Raw genomic sequence first — 26216 nt, forward strand, 5'->3', positions numbered from 1 at the left:
GTGCCGCGATTACTCACAATGGAACAAAAACAGCATCGTGAGGATGTTTCAATCGAGTGTTTGGCGAAGTTTCACAGCAATAAAGCAGAGTTTTTGCGTCTATTCAAAACCATGGATGAAACATGGATCCATTACTTCACACCTGAGACAAAAGAACAGTCAAAACAATCGACTGAAAGGGGAGAATCGTCTCCAAAGATGGCGAAGACAGTTCCATCTGCAGGCAAGGTCGTGGCGTCAGTTTTTGGGATGCGCTTGAGGTATTTTTCATTGATTATCTTCAGAAAGGAAAATCAATCAACGGCGTGTATTATGCAAACTTATTGCAGCGTTTGAGTGATGAAATCAAGAAAAAACAACAGCATTTGGCGAAAAGGAAAATTTCGTTTCATCAGGATAATTCGTCAGTTCACACATCCGTTATCGCGATGGCCAAAATCAATGAGTTAAAGTTCGAATTGCTTCCTCACGCACCCTATTCTCCAGATTTAGCCCCCTCGGATTATTTTCTGTTTCCAAACTTGAAAAAATGGCTCGGTGGTAAAAGATTTGCCAACAATGAAGAGGTGGAGTCTGCGGTTGATGGCTATTTTGAGGAGCTCCACGATTGTCACTATAAATAGGGTATCGAAGCTATTGAACATCGCTGGGAAAAGTGTATCGACCTAAAAAGAGACTACGTAGAGAAATAAAAATATTTTTTTCCCAAATTTTTTGTGTTTTCTTTGTTAGGTCGGGTACTTCTGGGACTACCCTCGTATAGTACGTGTATAAAGTATGCAGTGTCAGAAATCTCACTACTAAGTTCCATCGTGCAAATATGCATGTAATACGTAGTGGAGAGTGATTGAAGTTGCTGATAAAATTATGTAACTATTAAATTAAAAATAAAACATAAAATGAATAGGTATCTCATCTAGTACAATATCATTATTTTTCAACACTTTCACCCTTTGCGGCGCGTGAAAAATTATAAAATGGATAAATTATCGGCCCTTCTTTCAAAAAGCTTGTGCACCACTGCTTTAGAGCGAGGTACCTAATAATAATATTAGTAAATAGGTACCTACCTACACATTATCTAAAACGCATAAATATAATATTATAAACATATTGTAAATACTTTCAATAGGTACCATAATAATTATTAAAATGAACCTACCAATTACATTATTCTTAGTTTTACATTTTGCCAAAACGTTGACTACCAAAGACGTTTTAACAATAATGTTTTATAATATTTTACAAAAGGACTCTTTTAATTCATTTAATTCATTAAAATATAGAAGTTGTCAGTACATATTTATAATTCGATGAAGTAAGTTTAGAACATCTGGAAGTATTAGCCTAGCTAGGTTATTGTATTTTTTTTAAATCATTAAACATAAAATTATCAATGGAACATTATACATAAGTACTCAATAAAAGTTTTAGAATTAATTAGTGTCATTATTTTTTGGGTGAAGTATTAAGTATATTTTGTGTATCCCTCGACTACGTTCCTCTATCTTCAGGCTGGCAGCACTCAATTAGTAAACGTCATAAATTTCGTATTTTCAACTAGTCTCATCGTATGATGTATGTAGCCCCCACAATATTAAATACTAGTAAAATAAATCGAAACAAAATTGCAAGCATATTTTAAAATGTCATGGCATATTCGATTAAAACGCAGGGCGAAAAGAAGTCCTGGGAGACTTGCCATTATTGCACGCTCCAAAACTTTAAAGCACCACACGACTTTGAAAGGTAAATTCTACATCTTGAAACCCTAATCAATCACACTGGCCTACTTTATTTAATTTTTTTAAATATAGATTTTGTCGTAGAAGTTGGAATGTTAACATACATGTTTTCGATTTGCAGACATCTACGCGAACGGCACTGTTCTCAGGAGGGGGGCTCCTTCGTGTGTCGGTATGGGTACAACGGCGTCTGCGCGTCTCTCCCGCTGGACGGCGTGAGCGACAGAGACTACGAAAGCCACGTCCGCAAACACCACGTCCTGTGTGACGCGGCGCACGCCGAGCACTGGAGTGTGTACTCGGCCGCCCAGAATCTACCCGCTGTCCTCAACGACCCCAACCGCGCGAAACAGGCCACTCTCTTCACTAAATTATGGGGGGATGATTTCATAGAGAAAGCGCTCTTCCCTGATAGTCCCCATCTGCCGGAAGTGACTCCCGCACACTTTGACGCATATCTCAGACGAATCGGTAAGAAATATCGCAAGCACCTGCGCATCACGGCGCAGGGGCGAACTGAAGCACCCCCTCTGGCTGCGGCTCGAATTCTTTCCTCAGAATATGATCTGTCGGCTATTCCTTCAATATTCTTCAAGCCGAATCTACCGCTGAACGACTCGGAGACTTTTGACAGCGTCTTCCCCGGATTGGGAGACGCCTCCAAGGACGCAAGAGCGCCTTGCCGGCTATCTCAGGAAAGGCTCAGCCACTATTTGGATATTGTTGAGGTCCAAATCGCTGAGCAGGTCTCACAGAAGTCAGACGCCTTCTTTCACACGATGCTCTCTCACGATACGATAATGGAGCAAATGAGTTCAGCGATTCGCTCTGTAAGACGGCTGCGTGGGAACATCTCGCAGACTAAGTTAAACCTCGCTGACGATCCTCTCAAACTCGTGAGATTGGCATCACACAAAAACAATGCAGCCTCCGTGCTGGAGAAGCTGAAGCTGATGTCTACGGTCCACCAAACGCAGCCTACTATCCAGCTGTTGCTCAGCACTGCGGACTACGTGACAGCACTCGACCTTATCGACACCGCACAGGCTATTCTTGCCGCACGCCTCTCTGGGGTACACGCCTTCCGTCATCTGCCCTCACAGCTGGCGGAGATGGAGCGCCTCATCGACAAGATGCTCAACACTGAGTTCCAACGTTTTGCGGCGGCCGACCTCAACCGCCCACCAGGAGATGAGGGTCTTATCGGTGACGATGACAAGCTGGCATCAGTGGTGTCGGGCCTCCTCCGGCGTCGCCGATTTGGCTTCATTGAGACGTACCGGGAGGAGGCAGTAACTACCGTCCAGGCCACCGTAAAGCAAGCCATGATTGAGGACGCCGTCGGAAGGGATGCCGACGGCGATGCGTGGGTCAGAGGGACCGGGGAGAGTGGTGGATGGCGCGCGGGAGGTGCAGAGCTACTCGGGAGGGCTGCCTCCCGTCTTGCAGCCCTGTTCCGGCGAGCTGACGCTCTGCGACGCCTGGTCAACCGCGCTGCCCAGACAGGGGAGGCTGCACTCTCTGAATCAGAGGATTCCATCACCGCGGAGGACCAGAAGACGGTCGAGTCTGCACTAGCCACTACGGTGGGAGCAATATGCGACTATGGAATGGAGCGGTGCGCGAGTCTCATCTCCGGTGGGGAGAGGGATGGTCCGGTCGACGGCCGGCAGATGGCTGACCTGTCCCGTATCGTCGAAGACTTCACTGCTGAGTGCGAGGAGATCTGCGGTAGGCCCTGCCCCGCCCTACGGACCGCTCTGAGGAACCGGGCAATCCGATATGTGCAAAGGTTTCACAACGAGCGGAGGACCAAGCTTGCCCTCCTATTGGACAGCGAACGGTGGAAGCGGGCCGAGGTGCCATCAGAATTTCAGGCCATCGCTGACCGCATTGGCGAGACCGGTCGCTTTCCTGACGCGGATATCCCCGATGCTGAAGAGAAACTACCGGGATCCTGCCTCATCGTGAACGGAGAACCGTTTGCGGTACCCGGGGTGGCGCTGCTCGCTGTCCGTATGATCGGGGAGTATTGTCGGGCGGCGGAGGAGATTGGCGCAACACGCCCGCAGGTCGGCAAGGCGCTGGCTGAACTTCTGCGGGCATTCAACTCGCGGGTTTGCCAGCTCGTCCTGGGAGCAGGTGCGCTTCAGAGTGCCGGGCTGAAAACAATTACAGCCGCAAATCTAGCCCTCGCCTCACGCGCCTTACAGCTCGTCCTCTGGTCTCTAGCTGCCGTCCGGAGGTATTTCGCGGATACGGAGCCCGACGATGCTCTCTCACGGAACTTGGACGGCGTCCGACGGGACTTAGAAGGCCACATTGGGGAGATCGAGAGCAAACTTTCGGGAATAGCCGGTGGGTTGTTAGGGGCGCAGCTGGATGGCTGGGAGGCCCGGCCACCTGTTCCATCCGTTCAGTTTCGCAGTATCTCCCGCCACCTGTTAAAGCTTCACGAGGCGCTGGCAGACGTGCTGCCCCCGGAGCAGCTTCGTCCCGTCTTCCAGACTGTCCACCGTGACTTCAAGGACAAGCTTCGGGACCGGTTGATCCGCATGAACGTGGTCGGCAACGGAGGACCTCAGCACGGCGTCGTGACTTCGGAGTTGACATTTTACCTTCAGACTTTGGTTACGTTGCAAGTCTTACCGCCCGAACAGTTGGCTCTCAATTGTATGGATGACATTTGGCTGAAGTGATTGAAACGATTGGAGGAGCGTGCATTCGTGGCAAAGTGTAAATGCTCATTCTTGAAAGTGCACAGTGTTATAAATGCACTCTGTCTAAAATATAAACTACACATGTACATAATAATTCTTCTGAAGAACTGTTTATTATTTATGTTACCTAAATTGACGATTTATAGACGTGTCCAAAAGTTTTAATGAAAGTTGATTGAATTTTTGCTTTTAAAAATTAATAATTTTTTTAAATTGCATATCGATATCTGTTTTCATTTATCAAGTAGCTGAATTTCCTAATTTTGTTTATATCTTATCATACCTCAGGTAAACTGAATCATTAATATTTATCATTGAGATTACCACACCATGCAGGGTAATGACTCTGTTTAGACTGCCTTTCTTTACTTTGGCTATCCATTGTTTCCCGCCCAAATTATTGTACATTGTACGCCAGCGCTGCGGTATCTTTATAGCATATTTCAAATCAAAATATATTCAGATAATAACAGCTGATTTATATAATAACATAATATAAAACCACATATGTGATTTGACTCACGTGAGCGAAACATGCGTCATAAAGCAATATTTATATGTGATGAATACCAGTTAACAAATGCATTTTATAAACCACCATGAATTCATTATCAAGTAAACACCGAATCTCTAGAAAAACTGAGTATAAATCTGAGCGTTAATAATTGTAAAAGAACAAAACCGCCATCGGCAGACTGCTTGTTTCATACAAATCTCATACAGTTTTATTTTTCTGGTTATGTACCAAACTGTTCATTAGGTGACTAATTTTGCCATACAGTGTGGATATTTTTTTTCTACTTCTATACATTTTTAATTCATCAATTTATTAAGCAGTTAATTCAGATACCATTAAGATTAGATAGATGTCTATTTTCCAAAACTGATAAATCCACATTTCAATATTTGTGGTAAACAACGTTTTTATTTGTCAGCCATAAACGATTGGTGTTAGCATTAGCGCCTGTAGAGTTGCTGCTTCATAACTTTTCACTCCCGGCTGTAGGAAGAAAATGTTGTAATATATTCTAAAAATATTTTTTTACGTGTATTATCTATTTATTTTCTTATTACTACATATATTCATACAAGTGAATATCATTTGATCTCATTTCATGCGAGGTAATCAGGCAGAGGGGCGATTCAGTGAAGTAAAAAGTGCAAAGTTATATAGCGTATACTTTACACGTGCATGGATTTACTTGCACCAATAGTGCGTACCCTTGACGGGCGCGTGGCTTAAGCGCCGGCCTATAATGTCGAGGGTCCCAGGTTCGAATCCTGGGTCTGGCAGGTACACATTGTTTTTCAATTGAGTATGAGTCAGAATATGGACCGAATAGGTTGAGCAAGTGGCTGACATCCATTTCTCATAAAAATTAAATCTGTTAATACAAACCTCAACTCTGTGGAGGCCCATATCGCACCCCCGCAACTAAACCGCCACAAGTCCAAAATTACGTGTTTTGAGTTAATTACTATGTTTCACTGTCTATCGTTCATAGTATATGTACCGAAAATTTCATATCTCTAAGTCGTCAAATTCAAGTCAAATATTCATTCAATATCTAAATATAATTCAAAAACACTACAAAAAGCGGAAGGTAAAAACTTCAAAGCTGATTATCTCTGTTTGACGTTTTTTGGATTGTGGCAGTTTAGTTGCGAGGGTGCGATATGATCCTATTAGGATCGGTCATGGTCAAAGAAGAAGAAGAAGAATAGTGCGTATTTTAAACTATCGCGATAATAATTACACGTAAATGTGCTGACTGCCTCTTATCACTCCCCTCCATTTTGGTAAGAAAAATTTCTCAACTGTCACTTTTATTCTTAGTTTCTGGTTTATCGTCTGCGTTTTAGGATTTGGAGGTAGATAATTGACACACCGGAATTGTGATGGAAGCGGCGAGTTTATTTACGTTTATTATACTATATGGTTACATTTTTTTAATAATTTTATTCTACGGAGGGCGAAATGTACGCGTTCCCGATTTTGCTGCTTGTCGCGATCTGCGCGCCATCTTGTGATTTTTTCCAACGAAACCGTCGTCGAAAAGAAAGCGACGTTGCAAATCTCCAACGGTTATACAAAATTTACGGCATTGCCGGCTGGGCTCTTTTATTATTATTTATTTTCGTAATCAGCGCTTTATTTGTTGGCTTTGATACCGATTCGGGCGTCTCCAGATACACAAAGACATCCCCAAATGGGGACCATACGGGGGTGTCACAAGCGCACCTCTCCGGAAAGGCCCGAATGGGGATCGGGCCAACTAAGGGCTGATTACGATAGCGTGTGTAACTGGACAGTGCGGCGGCTTGATAAGGGGTGGTTGCGTCTCTAGACGTTGAAGGATCGAAGCCCTCCCGGTACGTCGGCGGCTGGAGAGACTCGGATGCAGCACTGTAGCATAGTGGTTCGCGGTTCCCAGGCCTACCGTAAAGCTGCTGAGAGAGGAGGGCGTCGCGCCCAGCCCTCTCAACACCCTCGGACCGTCGGCAACCGGAGAGTTTCGGATGCAGCACTACGCCGCTTTGTGGGCGTAGTGGTTCGCGGCTCCCCATGTCTACCGTACGGGCGGATGCTGAGAGAGGACGTCGCACCCAGCCTTCCCAACAGCGACCGTCCGAAAATCAGTCGATCCCTCACGAAAATGCATACCGGCGCATTACTCGACCCCCTTTTTTGCTCGCTTGCCCTGCCGCGGCTATCGAATTACACGCACTGCACTGATATTATACTAATATAATATGCGAAAACTTAATTTTATACTTAAAATGGCTTTAGAGTTTATAAAAATAATTTTAAAAATATATCAGGGCCCGAAATGGACCGGAACGCCATTCTGCCTCATACAACCGCTCCGGGTTGTAAAATTTTCCACTTCGAGCACTGAAATAACTTATTATACATCGCTTCCAAACACAAAACACTTAAAACTAACTAATCTATGATGCTAATGGCTGAGGATGCTGCTTGGCTGCTTTCCGATGATGGAGGCTGCTTTGCTCAGCTGAAGAAGGCCGCTTTGTAGCTCTCTTCATCCTGGTGCATCTGGGCCAGGGCTGATTGCAAGGCTCACAGACACGCTGCTGTTGACGAAGAGGGCTCAAGCGGCTGATGATGCAGGGCATTTGACGCCGTTTTCCCTCGTTGGAGCCAGGGTCTTGCCCGATACACTCGTCCGTGGGCCAAGTTCGCTGGCGGATGCAGTTGGTCGGGAGTACATCGGGAGCCCTGACTTCGCAATCCGGGTGTTTCTGCTCTTTTCTTCACTGGCTTGGCTTTGGCAGCATCCTCTTTCTACTGCTTTTTATTATACTTTGTTGAGCGCCACCAGAGGGCAAGCCTCTGGATGTTTCTTCCTCGCCGTTTCCTATTCCGGTGTTTGGATCTCAGGGTGTGTCCGGGTGAAAGAAATTCCACCTGCTTCTTGATTCCAGACGATCAAAATCAAGAAGCGTAGTCCCACGTTGACTGGGGCCACTTATCACTCCCCTCCATTTTGGTAAGAAAAATTTCTCAACTGTCACTTTTATTTTTAGTTTCTGGTTTATCGTCTGCGTTTTAGGATTTGGAGGTAGATAATTGACACACCGGAATTGTGATGGAAGCGGCGAGTTTATTTACGTTTATTATACTATATGGTTACATTTTTTTAATAATTTTATTCTACGGAGGGCGAAATGTACGCGTTCCCGATTTTGCTGCTTGTCGCGATCTGCGCGCCATCTTGTGATTTTTTCCAACGAAACCGTCGTCGAAAAGAAAGCGACGTTGCAAATCTCCAACGGTTATACAAAATTTACGGCATTGCCGGCTGGGCTCTTTTATTATTATTTATTTTCGTAATCAGCGCTTTATTTGTTGGCTTTGATACCGATTCGGGCGTCTCCAGATACACAAAGACATCCCCAAATGGGGACCATACGGGGGTGTCACACTCTCCAATCTCATTCATCAAGAGTAAGCGATACGCAATGTTGTCATTTTATGGTACCATTTGACATAAAAATCGGTTAACACCAAAATGAGTCTGCGCTTTGTAGTTCGTTTTTTTAGCGGCAGGTTCGCTACTATCGTTCTATTGCGCAGGCGCAGATATTGCACAGTCCAATTGTCGCGTAAAAATTCAGAAGCTTCTAAACCTTTTTGATTTACGCATGCAATCTTGCAATTTGCACGATAATACTTGTTTACATGTGCATTTTTTTATTATGAGCGCAATAATACATACTGATAGCGCCTAAACCATGGCATCCTCAGAGGATCCAAGGCCATGAGGCCTGAATCATCATTGGGCTGATTCATGCAAACATGAAGAGATCGACTGCGAGGCAAATTTCTAGCCCGTAAGTTTAGATGTATGGAAATTTATAGTCACCCTTTTGCAAGTTCTACAAAATTTAATAGAATCAGTCTAGCCCTTAATATAAATAAAATCCTGCATTTTTTTATACCTACATTAATTCTATAAGCAAGCCAAGTAAAACCTAGCGTCATTATAAATTCTATACTTAGTCAATTTAAAAAATACTTAGAAGCAAGCTGTAATTTTAAAGCCAATCAATAGCAAACGATTTTGTAGTTACCTATATAACATAAAACAATTGTCAGCACAATATTTTAGATGCCAAAAATAGTAATTATTAAAACCTATCATTTTTAATATTATTACCTACATTTCATCCAATTTTGACCAATATTGGAAGCAAAGTTCCCAGCCATACAATGTACCTAATACCTAGAATATCTGATTTGAGAATATTTTGAAAAAAAAAATGTATTTGTATACCTAGTTCAAATATTTCAAAATATGTAGCTAACAAGCAAAGAAATGCAGAAGGTAATAAAAATTCCAAGAAATTCACAGCCCCTTTCCAAAGCATGTACCTAGAAAAGGTCTGAAATATGAGACCTGAGGTACCTACTTACAAGCCAGGTACATATGCCAGAGGCTGTTTTTGTCATTTTTCAGAGATAGAATAATTGTGAATTGTTTGTTGTGTATTATTACTACCTACTCTGCCCTACCAGCCCCTAATACGGTCAGTGGGTTTTCGTCACCGCCATTTTAAATTTAATTTTTTTTTTTTTTTTAAATATTTTCTACGCTGTACTACTTGACTGTAAATGTATTGCGACAAATAAACGCCCTGTTTTCGCCTATAATTCCGCATTGTCAATCAACATAAGCATGTCCCCGAAAGAAGCCAGCAGACGATATCACCGTGACTGACATGACACATCATCATCACGGGGGGTCCAGCGCTCCTCTTACCTACCCCCACCCCCCTTTCGGAGGTGACAATACTGTCAGCAGTAAATCCATGCGCGCGTGAAATGGGTATTAAGTTTTTTCCATCGTATTGTATTTACAAATTAGATCAATATAAGTACCTACCCATATAAATTAAGTACTAATGGATAAATCCTATATTGCATAAAATATCAAAATAAAATTGACATTACAGTAGGTACATTGGAATATTACGTATGTAGGTACATATTTTTTGAGAGATTTCGATCATTTACCATAATATGACTAAGACTTGTCGGTTCTTGAATATAGATATCTCAAATTAATGTTGATTGCATTATTTCTAGCACTAAACACATCTCGTTACAAGTTAAGTTATATGAAAAAATAATACCTTAGAAATATATTAAAAGTATAATATGTAAAAGTATAAAAGTATCGGCCAAGAGATGGCAGTATATTGTGTACAATATATTAATTTATTTAAAACAACACCCCGGGGCTAGTGTAGTACAGATTGTATACACGCTCATTTTCTATGGCCGGTCTTGCATGCACTGATTTGTAGAGTGCGTAAACACGCTTGTGGGATACATCTGAATACAATAATTTAAACTGGTATGCTTTTTTTTTGATTTTTTATTGTTATTATTTTAAAATACAATTTATAGCTCCTTGTCGATATTTTTTATGCGAATCGATCCAACCGCAACTGCTAATGTGAGGTTTTCCACGTGGAAATCCCAACGGTGAACCCATCCTGCTCAAATAATCTAACAGATACGTACTGCCTGCCACGACTCGACCGAACACCACATTCTTCCCATCGAGTAGAGGCATCGGTTTGAAGGTTAAATTGAACATGCCTTTCATTCTGCCGTCGCTGAATATCTTCATGGAAAGGATTCCGGGGATACTATGCTTTAATATGAAGTTCTCGGGAGTTTCGTTTTTTTCATCTAATGAGATCCCTCCGAATCCATTGTTGTTTGTCACGTCTCCAATTGTACAATACATGCCAGGGATGATGCTGAACACGGCCGTACCTGAATAGGCATATCCAGAAGACACTCCTCTTATGAGGCTTTCAAATACTTGACACGTTCTCGGACACACTTTATCGAATAAAGAAATTATCGCAATGCCCAGAGTCTGATCATTGGATTCAAATTTCATCCAAAATTTTTGTTTGTTTGAAGAAATATTCATAAACTCTTTAGGCACCGTGTTCTTTGTGAATGAATTTGGAAATGCTGAGAGTTTTTTCATGTGTTTGATTGTTTTTTTCCAATCTTGCAACAGCTCTCCGGTTGATTTGTTACTTGAACGGGCTCGCTTAATTATTTTGTAAATTTCTTTGTTCTCAAATTCGATATAATTCAAATGGTTAACTTTACGACTTCGTAAATGTTGCATACCCCTTTTCACGTTTGCCCAGCAGTCTATCATTCCTTCTGACTTGTTGATGTTGTTAATCTCAGCTAATAACAATATATTTGGGTGCAATTCCTTTTCATATAGATCTACCTGGCGTAGAAGAACTCTAGGTTTAAGATATAATAGCGGCATAAGACGCGGTGGACGGGTATCAATTTTTGAAAAGGTAGTCGTCCTCCAATTGAAATGTTCTCCTTCATCCCCCATGGTGGACTTCTTAGAAGAAAACTTATCAGGCATATCTATATTTTCTCTCCAGAATGTTATTAAAAAAATTTACAGCAATAGTTGGTTGGACTTAGACAAGTGAATTCATTTCTAATAAAATATATTAACAATATAGTTGTAAATATTGATTAAAATTGATTAACCAACTACAATAAAATTTCTTTTGAAAAAATCAGTTGTGTATATTATGAAAACAAAATGACTGTTACCATGGAAACATTGATGTGAAAACAATGACAAAATTTAAATTTACTTGTAAACAAGTGTACGAATGGTTATTACTGATCAAACAGCATGGAATCTTTTTCAGAGTTCAATGTTAAATCACAAAGCAACGAAACAATTAGAGATATCTCAATTAAAATTATGGATAAAAAGAATACTTCCGAATCTATCAGTGACAGCACATTGCGTTCAATATTTTTCCTTGGCAGTAAGGGAAGTGTGAGTAATACAAACATTTTATATTTCTTCTTCTTTTTTTTCTTTCGACCATGTCCGATACTAATAGGATCATATGGGCCTCCACAGAGTGGAGGTTTGTATTAACAGATTTTATTTTTTACGAGAAATGGATGTCAGCCACATGCTCAACCTATCATCCATACTCTGACTCATACACAAAATTGAAAAACAATGTGTACTTCCAGACCCAGGATTCGAACGCTGACGCACATTGACCGCTGAGTAGATAATTAGTTTTTAACTATCACATTTAAAATGCATGCTAATTACGTCGATCGGCCGCTGATCGTTACGCACCAGGTGCGTTTTTAGTGTCCAATGACTTAAGCCACGCGGCCATCATGGCCAGTTTCCCATAATATATTTGATGGCTACCATTATCACTTGTTTTAAAACCTTGTGATGGTCTTGTTCTCATCCGTATGCTGTCTGAGATTGATATGGAGGGGTCTTTTTATAGGAATTAATGAATAAGTTGACATTTTAGTGATCTAAGCGAGAATTTAACGAGGTTCTTCTGAACTCTTATCATGGGTTAGTGCACGGCAGTCTATGGTGTAACATAATTATTGTAGTGAAACTGAAAAAAACCTATGCTCCAGGTTAGGTTACCGTTGATAATGACTGTAATCCAAATCCTTATTTTTCATGATAAAATTGTGTTCATCTACAATGAAGATTTATGATTTCATGATGGCTGCAATTATGAAGGGTTTAAGAAGATTAACTTCAATGATTCTTAATTCAGTACAGTTTTATTAATTTCAAACGAGTATGGTACAGGTGCATGTATTTGCTTGCAGCAATAGTATGTATTTTAAACTATCGCGATAATAACTGTTTACATGTAAAAGTGGTGACTGTCTCGCTAATCTCATTCTTCAAGAGTAAGCGAGATGCGATGTTGTCATTTTTTTTTGACAGGTAGTGAAAATCGGTTTACCTCAAAATGAGCCTCTGCGCGGTGTAGTTTGTTTTTTTACTGTGCAGGTTTGCCACTATCGTTCTACTGCGCAGGCACAGATATCGAACAAACTAACCGTAGCGTGTAAATTCAGAATCTTTTTTGATTCATGCATGCAATCTTGCGACTTGCATGGTAATACATGTTCACAGGTGCATTTTCTTGTCATGGCTGCGATAATACGTTCTGTCAGCAGTAAATCCATGCACGTGTAAACGGGGTGTTAACTATTTGAAAGGTTACATAAGCAGGGGTGCTGCATTCTAATAACAGTTGTGTGAAATACACACATAATCATAAATACATTTCAAAAAAATTTTCATTACACAAACGAAGATGAATGATAGCCTTAAAATATTATTGGGTTATTGACGTTATAATATTTTAATCTCCCCTAAGACGTTCACGAGGGCTAATTGGTTACCGTATCGGTTTATAATGTCGTGGGTTCCAGGATCGAATGCCGGTTCTAGCAAATTCTCACGTTGTTTTACAATGCGTGCTTAGATTAGAGCAAATGGCTAACATTCATTTCTTGAAAAAACAAAAATCTGTTAATACATCATCCACTCTGTGGAGGTCGACTCAGTAGACTATTTTTTCTAACTTCATAATGTCAATGATGACAATATCAATTGACATTATGAAGACATCAGTGACCGATATAAATTATGGTAAGGAATGAGAGTGTTATCGCTTAAAGGGTTAAAAAATTTAAGCTTATCAATGTTTTGTTTATCACTATATCGTCGCTGTAGGATTGGTTTCTCGAATAGACCAAATGTTCAGGAGACGAAAAACAAATTTCATAATCCTATATTTAAATACATGGAGATATTTAAATAGGTATTTTTACAGCATGTGAATGATGTATTCATTAGCATTACAAAGTGATTTAAAAAAAAGGATGGTTCTAGTCCGTTTAGATACAAAAAAATATTCTGCATTAAACGGTCGATTTTGACAAAAACGGATATTCGACAAACCAATCCTATAGCGATGATATGCTGCAACAGGAAAAACAATTTTACTCAACATGTCTTCCTCTTGTTTGTAAGATGGTCAATGGATCATTCGCGTATGTGTATTTAATACACACTTCCAAAGGTTTCTTATATCGCAAGTACTTTATTCTATTTCACTATGGAATTATAACTTGCCACTATCCAATTGATACTAATAGCTTAGTCCATTTAATTAATAGTAGTCCAGGAAGTCTTCATAAGTCATTTCATTTATTTTGTATGGTTGAACTTTTAACTTTCGCACAGCGAATCAACATAATCCATTGTTCAGGGACAGCGATAATTTTGTGTTATTAGGCATTTTCTATTGTTGCATGCATCGGTTTCCCCTCATTTTGGGTATGCCCTTTCCCAAGGAAGCGATGGGCGATGTCAATTTTTAGGGTATTTGATGCATATTCTAACATAGAGAATACATAGTGGTTGCGATTTTGCCCTCCGCAGTAGTTATCAGAATGTAAAATATATTTTTTAATGCCTGTTCCATGTGTGGCACATATAAATTTTAAAAGGCATGTTGCAATTTCGTTTGCTTCTCTTTTTGCCTCTGATTCATGCCGAATAAATCAATGGCCCTGCTTCTTTTCAATATTGTACACAGTAAAATTGCATAATTAAAACTAGACTGATAGTTTAATGATGATGACGTTTTGTTGTAACAATAGACTATTTCTAACGAGGCAGGATTTTTCTCGCATACTGGTAGCTGCATCCCTCACGGCCATCTTGCACTGAAGGCTAACCTTATGAGGAAACGAAGAAATATTTTAACATACAGCAAACAAATACAATAAAATTACAGTCAATTCAAAATAGTAAAAAAATTCACAGGAGATATTTCAAGAAAGATGTAAGTAAGTATGTGAAATCATAGATTATTTATTTTTTTAGGGTAAAACTTCGATGATAAATCAGTTTCTGGACAGAGACGAGAGCAAAAATGAAAGCTTGGTTTTAGATTATACATTCGGAAGAAAGAGCGGAATGGCTCATTTGGTGGACAAAAATATCTGTCACATCTGGGAACTTCAAGGCGACGTGTCACAGACATCTCAGAAGATTGTTAACATCCCATTAACTGCTCATAGTATTCTCAATTTCAATGTCTTCTTAACTCTGGATCTGTCGAAAGCGAACTCTCTGTGGATAACAATAGACAACGCTATTGACAAGCTGCAAACGTTGGGCATACCATACAAAAATCAACTCGATTTCGACGCTCGTCCAAAAGACAGCAAAATGAATAAAACAAATAAGACTCACCGCAATTCGATACCTTTATTTATTATTGGTGGAAAATATGACATCTTTAAAGACCTTGGTAAGATCTTATCAAATTTATAGGCTTGAATTTGCTTTTCTATAAAGATTGGGTGTAAAACACAAATATTGCTTCTTTTTCTTTTTCTTTAATTTTTTTTTTTTTTTTCATTTTTATCATTTGATCACCGTCACTACTCATCAGGAACATCTTCTTGGCTACGTGTTAAAACTGTGAGCTAACATGCTCCTTCCATTTTTCCATTACAAACCAACAAGCTCCTCCCATTTAGTCGACAACAGCGCCTAGAAGTGTAACCAAGAATATGTTGCAGAAGAGTAGTAGCCATAATTGGTTAATTGTGAACCCATACAGTCAATTGGTGCATGCGTAAATAATAATTTAACATTACTTATGACAGGTGTGTAAAAATGCCTTGCAGTTTTGGAATTGCACCACAATGAAAGCAGATGAAATAAATCTTCTGATTTCTCAAGATTCAAAAATTCTCGAAATCAAGAATATTTTGTTTGGTTTGAATTTTGATTGGTTTTTTTTATTTTTTTCGGTGTAGATATTCTGTTCTCAATCAAAGTACGAGTTTTTACGAAATGCTTTGTCTGAAAAAAGACTATTCATGCTTCACATTTCACCGTTTTACCTAGTTGAAAATGTGGACGATAATTTAATAAATTTGTAACTAAAAATGTTTGTATTTTATGTCTAGATACCAAAGTGGCATCAAAAGACAACTCAATTAGTTTTCTTTATTCTTGATTGTCAGTTATTGTGTATCAATCGACGCCTCCCATGACGGGATTACTTTTTTTTAATAAAGATTTACGTAGAATTTTTGGAATAATATGCTTTTTAAAATGCGGGACAACTATTTGTGGATTGACAGTTAGTAGTTGGGAAGCACTTCAGCGCTCACGAGCATTCCCAAACTCAAAAGTCGCCGCACATCACTGGTTGACATTGATTTTGACCTTTTTTTTCAGATCCAAGCTATAAGAAATTAGTTTTCAAAGTTCTGCGCTGCGTTGCGCTTCACACAGGCGCAGGAATAATATTTTACACCAACAAAGAACAAACTCTTGTAAAGAAAATGAAAGAAGTTTTAAATAATATTGGATTTGGAATTGGTAAACAAATGAAGTCGTCGGCCGCACACGATATAAATAAGCCATTATTTATTGCACCCGGCAGTGATTCTTGGGAAAGCATAGGAACAGCGGAGTGCAGTTGGGAGTCCATAAAGCAGATGTACTGTATTCAACATCCTCAGGTATCTTTGAACACCGACATCCCAGAAGACCCATCGTTGGATTTTGCTTACAGAGATGTGTTTATCGATTCCCTTCGGTCTCAGAAGGATGAGCAGCTAAAATTGTTTTTAGATACAAATAATTAACAACCATGTATCTTCTAATACACAATAAATATAACATTATGAATGAATGTTATTATAAAATAAAATTTATGTGGTTTGTAATATTATTGTATTGTCAAAAAATAGATTATATTTATTATAAAAGAGAACTTGTATTTTTTACAAATGTATTAAGTCATTATGGGCATATATACTATATATTTTTTCATTATTGTGAAGCGTCTCGTTTTTCAAAAATCTTGCAAAAGGTATCCTAAACTGGGGATTATAATTTGTAACCATGGCAATATCATTCCTTCGGACTTATGCGAATAGATGGCAGTGGATCTCTGTGCAGCGCGCGCATCATTTAAATTCTATAAACAAACAGGTTATTAGCACATCGCTTAAATTCAATCACTATATTATTTTTAAAAGATAGAAACAAAATTTAATCGATTCCATAATAATTGTGTAGCTTAAGTAATTAATATTTAATATAAAAAATTAGTCAATCAATAAAACTAAAATTATAACTTCAAATACCTATAAAAAGGAATTCAATCATTGTAGTACCGAAGTAGTACGTAAGAATTCAAATAATTGAAGTTGTGAATAGGTATATTTATATATTATGTTACTACAAGTTATATTACAATCGTATATTTATAGATATTTCACATTTTAAAATCGCAAAAAAAACATATTTCGTGGTTTTGAATAAAATTAAGATTATCATTAAGTACTTACCTACTTATATTCTATATATTTTTTGAAATGGAGTGTTTTAGATAACTCACTTTTATATTATGTTAGATTGTTACATAAACATGCTACCTAGGTACATTATTAGTCTTATAAAATTGGTTATAAAGTTGTCAACGAAGATAATATTTCTGCATTTTTTTAGTTTCGCGTTGATAACAGTACCACTATATAATTTAACTGCAGTGATCGTAGGCGGGAGTAAAGTCTCTTTACAGAATGCGGCTTTAGTCGAAATTTAGAACTCGTGTTTGCTGGAGCGAAACTTATGTTCACCATTCACTCAGGTGCGCAAATCAGTGATTTCGTTTCCGTCAGTGTGTGTGTGTGTATCCGTGCGACTGTCAGTGAGTGTGAGTGGATTTCGTCGTACGTCATACTGTCGATCCAAAATCCTTCCGGACCAATATGCCGTTTTCTATCGTTACATTGAAAAAAGTGTTTGCGTTTTATTGAGACTGTTATACCATGGTACTAAATGCGATTGCTGAAAGATTCCTGCCCTTTCATCGTGAGACCTGTATATAGGTAAGTGGAAATATTGACACTTGAATTGGTTAGATTGTCGCTGCAAAGTCTGACCTCGTCGCTTCTGGGTAAATTAAAACTCTGGTGTAATGAAAACTTTCGCCTGTTTAATTCGCTCATAATGAGGTTTTGGATTAGCGAACGGAATCAGTTACATTTTTGCAATTTACCTGCTTAATGTCAGGGGTTGTGTAAGCATTTAGAACGGGACACATCGCGCAGATTTTCGACGTCAAAATAACATTTGACATTTCATAATATCGCGGAATATAATATCAACCCACGTTTATTCTAAGTGATGGGTATTATACCGGTATTTATTCGAATACACTGATTTAGACGTATTCTGTAATTCGTAGTGTTCATTATATCTAGTGACAGCACTGCACACTGTCATTTATCATAGGTAAGTACCAAAATTATTAGTTTATTTACTTTCTACTATATTTTTCACGTTTTGTTATCTTATCGACTTATACATTTTATATTATGACACCTAGTTATTATTATTATAATCATATAATATCCAATGTTGATAACAATGACAATGACAACGATAATACAATATTATATTCTTATATTATTGGTCTTTTTGATTGTGAGATATTGACTTCTTGAACACAACCTATTTGCACGGACGTCTTCCACCCAGCTGATCACCAAACAAACAAACAATAATTAATTTTGCACTAGGTATATTTATGCAGGTGCATATTCAATAATTTGTGACCGAACTGAGTTGACTACCCTTGTAGGTTCATTGTTTACGAAATATTGTTTAAATTACAATACCTACGTTAGGTAGGTATAACCCATTTTTCTTTAATTGATTTTATTCTAGTTAAAATATTTTTACCGTCTGTCAGTTTTAATTATTGTATGTTGGTAATACTTAATCATTTTTTTCTTTATTAAAGAGCTATTCAATTTACAAATACTTAATTATTCTGATACCGAATAATTAATTGATCAACGAGTAGTTAAATAAAGTAACCTAATGCCGGCGCTCCATTGGCACGCAAGTCAGACGATTTACAGTCTTCGGACTTTTTTTTCGCGTGGAGCACCCCAGGTCTGCGGACTTTTTAATCCGCAGACCAGGCTCGTTGGATTTCAAACATGTTTGATATTTTACTCGCCGAGCCGCTGAAATTCGTACGTTCACCACGCTTTACCGTCACATTATTTATATCTATGCCGACGGACGACAGCGCCATCATTATTTTACTGTCATTCAAAGTGTTCGGACATCTCACATCGATAACAACAATGGTAGATCTACGAGTGCATTCGAAAAGTTTCTTGGAAGATTTTATTAGTTGTTTTAAAGACAACCCATCGTTGTGGAAGACGACCAGCCCACTATACAAGAATCGTGATGCCAAGTCCTTGGCGTATGCGGAACTTTTGGAGATTTTAATCAAGGTGGAGCCGCAGGCAAGGGTCGACGATGTTAAAAAGAAAATACAGACATTGAGGTCGGGTTACAGAAAGGAGAGAAATAAAGTAAGGACATCATATCGAAGCGGAGCCGGCACAGACGCAGTTTATCTACCCAAACTGTGGTACTATAAAAATTTGGAGTTCTTGAACGACCAAATGGAAGGTACGTAGGAATGCTTTAAAGCTATTTATTATACACGTGCAGATTATAAAATTGTCGTACCTAGCTCTGAAAGTGACATCGCATTAGATTAGCTACTATTAAGCAATTAAAACATACAGCTATGAATCATTTCTAGTCACAATAAAATTTCTTATTCTTTGCCGAGGTAGGTAATAAATAATAATAATATATAGGTACGAGGGAATGCTTTAAAGCTATTTATTATACACGTGCAGACTATGACATTGTCGTATCTCTGAAAGTGACATCGCATTAGATTAGCTACTATTAAGCAATTAAAACATACAGCTATGAATCATTTCTAGTCACAATAAAATTATTTATTCTTTGCTGAGGTAGGTAAGAAATAATAATATATAGGTACGATCATGGCGGTGGAAGCGCGGCTTATTGAGTCGTGGTCGGGTCCCAGGTTCAAATCCTGGGTCTGACAAGTACACATTGAATTTCAATTTGTGTATGAGTCAGAGTATGGACCTAATATGTTGAGCAAGTGGCTGACATCCATTTCTCGTAAAAACAAAATCTGTCAATACAAACCTCCACTCCGTGGAGGTCCATATTATGATCGGACATGGTCGAAAGAAGAAGAAAAGAAATGATCATAAAATCAAAAATCGCTCGAGTTAGGTTCCTTCAGAGACAATCAATAAATCGTCAATCATCAATCAAAATTAATGGTACAGTTTGGTTATGAGGAATACAGCGGAAAACACATTTTGAAAATACCCGATATACTGGATTACACCAATTATACCAATATCAATATTAACCGTATGAAGGAATGGGTACTTAGGGGAGAGATAATAAAAAACAAGTTTGAGTATTATGTTGTATTTTAACAATTTACATTTTGTTTTACAGAATCGAGCTCAATATCCAGCATGGTGGACGATTTGGAAAACATGTCTCCTGATGAGAGTTACTCCAACTCGTTAAACAACGAAGATTGTATTGAGGTAAAACATTTTAACTAAATTGTTACATTGGTTTAATTTATCTATTGCTTATCATACTTTCTTGCCATGTGACAGCCCCGGTAGTATTAAAATATTTTTCGAAATCTCCTCGCGCTTTCTTAGCATTGGCAGTCGAGTTCCGATTAGTCGTTGCTTCCAAAGGCGCTAAGGTGTCCTGTGACCTCAGTCCGAGCTCTATTAAACCTGTCTCAGGATTTTCCCTATCAAGGTCATGAGAAGGAGTATAAGTATGTGTTGATTTGCGACGAAGAAAGTTGTGCAGCACACAGCAAGTTAATACAACTGTATTGATATTTTCAATTTTCATGTTTATTGGAGCTTGAAAAATGCGGAATCTAGCAGCTAAAATGCCAAAAACATTTTCTATAATTCGCCTGGCTCTGCATGTCCGATAATTATATATTCTTTTACTGTGATTTAATTGCCTTTGTGAATACGGCTTTATGAAATCGTTACGTAATGCAAAGGCTTCATCGCCAATATAAACAAATGGCAGTGCATCAGAATTAGCAGTAGGTTTTTTTGGTGCAGGTATTTTTAATCTGCCTTCGTCTAAACGTTTGAAAAAATCAGATTTTCTCAGTACGCCTCCATCAGAAATATGTCCATTTGTTCCAACATCAACATAAATAAATTCATAATTAGCATTTGCAATCGCCATCAAAACAATGCTGTGGAAATGTTTGTAATTATAAAAGTGGGAGCCGGCGCCTGCAGGTGGCACGATTGCAATGTGTTTCCCATCAACTGCGCCCAGGCAATTTGGAAATTGCCATTTACTATTAAATTCTTCTGCAATCGTCTCCATTTCTTCGTGCGTATCAGGGAACTGCAACAAAAAATAATCAACATTTTATTTACAGATAGAATATTCGCCTTCAACATCCACGTTGTCGACTACTCCAAGGTTGAATCTCAATAGAGCACCAGAACCCCCATCGTTCAAACGAAAAAAATCGAATGATAGCGCCAACAAAGTGTTAGAATTAATCACCGACAAACTAAGCAAGACTGAAGATGAATTTGATGTTTTTGGCAAAATGATGGCCATGAAACTACGATCGATGTCACAGGGACAAAGATTGCTGGCCGAGAAGCTGATGCATGAAGTTGCCTTTATGGGACAAAGTGACAAAATAATGCCAGCAACTACTGTTCATACTCAACCAGTTTATCGTATATTAAGCAAAAATGTACAAAAGCCGGTATAATAAATTAATGTTTTTTGTATGAATAAATATCTTGTAAAAATATTTGTTTTTTTGTTTGTTTTTATGCCTATAAACCTTAGCTTAAGCGATACAACAAATGGTAAGTATTTGAGCTATGTTAGCAAACCTATATTATTATGTGGCCTCATTTAGAAATCAAATTCCATGCTTGCTTTTCGAAGAATATGACTAGTATTACAATACATTCAACAGGAATAATTAAGCAGCTTGCTTACAGCCTATATGGAGAGTCCTGGCTAGGTACAGCATTCTAATGGTCTATTGAATATTTAGCATGTCAACGATGGCCTTATTTGTGACTATATATATACCTATCTCAAATGCATCTTGTCTGCCATTCTTATGATGTTGCCGTCTATGATTTATATAGGTAAAACAATCCACTAAGCGTTCACTTTATAAGACCAACCAATGTCTACTTGTTAATGATATATTTGTAAATTTGCCCAACTTTATTAGATGACGTATAATATAATACACACCTTGAAATATTCTCCTTTCAAAACGTCAATGATGACTTGGCAAGTTTCGGGAATTATCTTGCCCAGAGTTTGTCTTCCAATCGCAGTTCTATAATGCAAGTCAGTGAATGTTCCGCCGGCAGCCAAAAATCGCAGGGTTGCACATAATCTATCATGAGGAGAAATAGCTTCCCTCATCATAGTATTTTTTTTTTTAATAAATGGGGAGACCAAATTATACAGTTCTGTGTATACATCCTCCGACATTCGCAAATAATTGCGGAAATCGCTCGGTTGCAAACGCAATTCTCGTATTAAATTTGTGTGGGATAATGTCGTTCGTTTCCTTATCCAATGTTTCACCCAGTATTTGTGTACCCTTTGCTTCGTTATTACATTATCTGCCACCCAATAACCCAAAAAACATAAAACGTCGGTATCATTTAACGCCATCACGATTTAACTGTCAGATATACGTATATTATCTATGCTGTCAAAGTCGACTGTTTTACTCGTCAAATTAATTATATACTCGTTTCGTTGAACGTCTGTTGGCCAGTAGCAGAACGTAGAAAAATCTGAAGACTTATTGTCGTCGGACTTTTGGCTCGCCAATGGAGCGCTGGCATAACAATAATTTCGATTAATTGTTGCAATAACAATAAAATTATTGTCCCTGGTTATGGTTTGATTCAGGGAACTTAGAATTAATAAAAAAAATAAATAATAATATTTATTTTTCTTTTCTGTGGTTTTATTATACTTTACCAGAGTTACCCAAACTTTTAATACCCATTGTCTTTTTAGTTAGAGCATATCATATTATATTTAATCAGCAAATCCTACGTTTAAAAAAGTAAAAGGAAACTGAATAACTGATGTATACAAAATTAAATAAAACATAATATTAACATGTTGAAGGTCGAGCATCTACTTCGATAGGTCTATCAAAGATGTTGAAAACATCCTTCTATTGAAATTGAAGCAAAAAAGGACCACTAGTCTACACATGAAATTAGCTACAAGTGACTTCGCATTGCAAGTTCATTTGAAGAGAACTTCACACTTCTACTATGACAATATTATGTATTTACCAATTTGCAGGCTGTGTACAATGGCAATCCGCCACGATGAGTAGATAAGCATCGAAAATGAAACATTCACTTCGGCATTATTATTTAGTTGAAAAATCCTTTAAAATTTGTGTAAAACCGTTTATAAAATTAAATGCAATCGAGTAAGTAGTAGTCACAATAAACATAAAAATGGCAGCCGTTTAGAGTGTCAGAAAATCGGAACGCCAACTGAGCGATGCTAATATTATTATATTTGTTTAGTTTACCGCTTGTGCGTTTGCTAAATAATTTCAAATGTTATATCAGAAAACGTTTAATGCCCCTTCTATTTATAGCGCCAATTCTTTGGTTTCTATAGTAGATATTATTTAAAATTAAAAAATATTATATTCTGATAAAAAAAAAATAGTTACACTAATAATAATTGTGTTTGTAGTTAAAGTTCATCAAAACACATAATTTACTGGTGAAAATACGAAATACCTACATAATTATATGTCTGTTCTTATACGTACAAATAGAATATTACGTTCCACTAAAAAATAGATGACATTTCCTGGTGAAAACTCATTTACTTAAATTAATTGTTTTTTTAAAAATATGAATCTTCATGGTTTAAAAACGTACAAATAAATGATTCGTACATAGGTGCTGTGTATCGATTTCTATTCTCTGCTCCTTTTAGGCAGACCACGGCCACCTTACGCCCCCTTGCCATTCATCGCCCACTTTGTGAATCACTGGTCTATACAGTCTCTTTGCAGTGGCGGTTTTACATGAAGCAGATGAGACGATCGCTTCATCAGAGCTTACCAATAATCCTAAAACAAAATGCGAATTTTTCAAAACCTGAGTGTAAAATTTTCCCGGAAACACAATCTATTGTCTAAGCACACAATGGTGGTTTATGTTTATCGTATAAGGAAAAATTTCGAAAATAAAGTGAACAAATGAACATTATATAAAAAAAACTGTTTACAACAAACATTTCTCTAAAAAATCTAAGTACCTAATATGTTTTTATACAAATGTTCATGTTTTTTTGTATTCCGCCGCGGGTGGAAAAAAATGTTCACGTCAGATGATAGTCTTAGAACAGTCATTACGAGATAATCCCAAAAAAACTAATATTAATCACATTTAGGACTAAGAATGGGATATCTACATATTTTGTTTTTGCAAGCGTATAAATTCCTATATAATTAGAAAAGGTGAATGGCCAAATAAAATTACCTACAACGCATTAAAATTATTAGAAAATCATATTCATAAAGTCGACTAATAGGTATAGAAAATAACGACAGACGAATGTAACCGACTTTAGAACCAAGTTACATACATATTTTACTAGCAAAATGTGGTGGATTTGATAGTACAAATCGTTATTGCATTTGAACGAAGAAAAAGTATCTACTTGGAGAACCAGTCATGAAAAATGGGGGAGTGGGGGGGGGGTAAGCAAGTGACTTTGAAACCAATAGTTTCAGATTATCTCGGGTCTGGATTAGACTCATAGCCTATATTATGTAAATTTAATTTTTCTAAATAAATCCATGTATTCAAATGATTTATTATTTTTCTTTAGTATATGTTCATTACACAACTATAATTTGAATGCATTTAATTAAAATTATTCATGTAATTACAAGACTCCACTGTTTACAAATCAAAATACGTATAGGTACATAGAGCAGTATTTCTATCAATTAAGTATTTATTTGGCAAATAGCTTTCATGAATGTATATACTTTGGGTAATCCATCAGCGTTGCCATATAATTATTTTACCAAATTATGATTTTTAGCATAAAAACGAGATTTAGGAGGAAAAAGCGGGACAACCTAAAAATCGCATAGTTGAATATTTCTAATATTTATTTCTACACAATACACAATATAAATTATAAATGACACAACACAAACCACAAAACTAACTACATATCGAAATAATAATATTAAACAATATTTTTTCCCGATACTTGCCTATTTGTACTTGGCTGAAAATTTTACTTCCTGGAGTTTCTTTCTGCTGCTTAATGTATTGGTAAAATTCAGTGCATTATTGATTACTTATATCATGTTGAATTGAACAAGTAATTCAGATTTTATTAACTTAAGGCCTCCTCCTTAACCTCAGTGGAGACATAGTCTAAAAAGATCGTGGCTAGGCGATGCGCGGATTGCGGGTCGCGGGTGCAAATGACGCATGCCGAACGAAATATAATTTGTCATATAAATCCAACATGCGTCCATTTATTGTTCTATATCCATTTCAATTCGTGACACTCAGTATGCGGGTACACAAAGCGCTTAACGTCAGCGGACATCAGAGCCAGTCCAAAAAACAAAACAAAATCTTTCTTAACTTCCTTCTTTAAGCACTACGGTGCATGGTTGCAGCATCAGTCCCGTGCGGCTCCGTCTCGGGACGGAATGAGCACTTAAAATCACTTCTTTCAGACACGTGTAAAGCGTCATAGAAAGCGGCCGTGCATACCCACGGCTGTGCATATATGACGGGTGGTGGTGGACACTATGTTCTATTAGTAACAATAATAATATATTCATTGACATGTTTTCTTTTTCAAGTAAATGGGTAACGTTTTTAGTCATCTTTACAAAAATAAAATTTCGTCGCGCCTATAGTTTAATATATTTATTGGCTAATTATTTGCAGTTTCACTGAAGTATCGTCTTAATAGAACATCTGTTTCTTGCATCTGACCATTTTAAATTCATTTGAGAAAATACCCGTTCGGTCTAAATAGCAATCATACGTTGATATACTTAAAATAAATTAAATTAGCTTTTCAATATTCTGTGTATTTGTTGAATAATCGTGAATTCAGCTGTCCCGCTCGGGATAATCTATTTTTGCTTTAAAAAGCGGGACGTCCCACAAAAATCGGGACGTATGGCAACGCTGGTAATTATCTTACATTTAATTTGACCTTCGCATCTTTTTTAGATTTTGTTATAATTTAATATCTTCATGACTGGTTTGAACTTTTTGGAGGCCTTCTCTTAATTTTTCTGATGATCAGTTGCGTCATTTGCGTCAAAGAAA

General features: G+C 37.7%; 3 protein-coding genes across 3 annotated transcripts in view; all 3 read left to right on the forward strand.

Annotated features, from left to right (window-relative positions):
- The first annotated feature begins 1562 nt into the window (after positions 1-1562).
- scat (VPS54 subunit of GARP complex scat) lies at positions 1563-4684 on the forward strand. The gene is made up of 2 exons (XM_085960259.1): positions 1563-1749; positions 1867-4684. The coding sequence occupies exons 1-2, from the start codon at positions 1652-1654 to the stop codon at positions 4442-4444; spliced, it is 2676 nt and encodes an 891-aa protein (XP_085816385.1). The 5' UTR covers positions 1563-1651; the 3' UTR covers positions 4445-4684.
- A 6914-nt stretch (positions 4685-11598) lies between these two features.
- LOC147078630 (cytoplasmic dynein 2 light intermediate chain 1) lies at positions 11599-16619 on the forward strand. The gene is made up of 3 exons (XM_085960287.1): positions 11599-11838; positions 14740-15169; positions 16111-16619. The coding sequence occupies exons 1-3, from the start codon at positions 11689-11691 to the stop codon at positions 16521-16523; spliced, it is 993 nt and encodes a 330-aa protein (XP_085816413.1). The 5' UTR covers positions 11599-11688; the 3' UTR covers positions 16524-16619.
- An 841-nt stretch (positions 16620-17460) lies between these two features.
- numb (NUMB endocytic adaptor protein) overlaps positions 17461-26216 on the forward strand; it is an 80806-nt gene continuing 72050 nt past the window's right edge. The window contains exon 1 of the mRNA XM_085960284.1: positions 17461-17774. The gene's annotated coding sequence lies outside the window, so the exon portion shown is untranslated. The remainder of the gene's footprint in view (positions 17775-26216) is intronic.

Source organism: Rhyacophila brunnea, unplaced genomic scaffold, assembly GCF_057557595.1.
Source record: "Rhyacophila brunnea isolate RB1 unplaced genomic scaffold, BYU_Rbru_1.0 scaffold_11, whole genome shotgun sequence".
NCBI classification, from domain to species: domain Eukaryota; kingdom Metazoa; phylum Arthropoda; class Insecta; order Trichoptera; family Rhyacophilidae; genus Rhyacophila; species Rhyacophila brunnea.

Bases quoted from the DNA above. Each gene is read 5' to 3' on its own strand.
- LOC147078630 (XM_085960287.1), top strand. From the start codon at position 11,689: ATGGAATCTTTTTCAGAGTTCAATGTTAAATCACAAAGCAACGAAACA. The intron at 11,839-14,739 runs GTGAGTAATACA...TTATTTTTTTAG, and splicing joins TCCTTGGCAGTAAGGGAAGT to GGTAAAACTTCGATGATAAA. The intron at 15,170-16,110 runs GTAAGATCTTAT...CTTTTTTTTCAG, and splicing joins TGACATCTTTAAAGACCTTG to ATCCAAGCTATAAGAAATTA.
- scat (XM_085960259.1), top strand. From the start codon at position 1,652: ATGGCATATTCGATTAAAACGCAGGGCGAAAAGAAGTCCTGGGAGACT. The intron at 1,750-1,866 runs GTAAATTCTACA...TTCGATTTGCAG, and splicing joins GCACCACACGACTTTGAAAG to ACATCTACGCGAACGGCACT.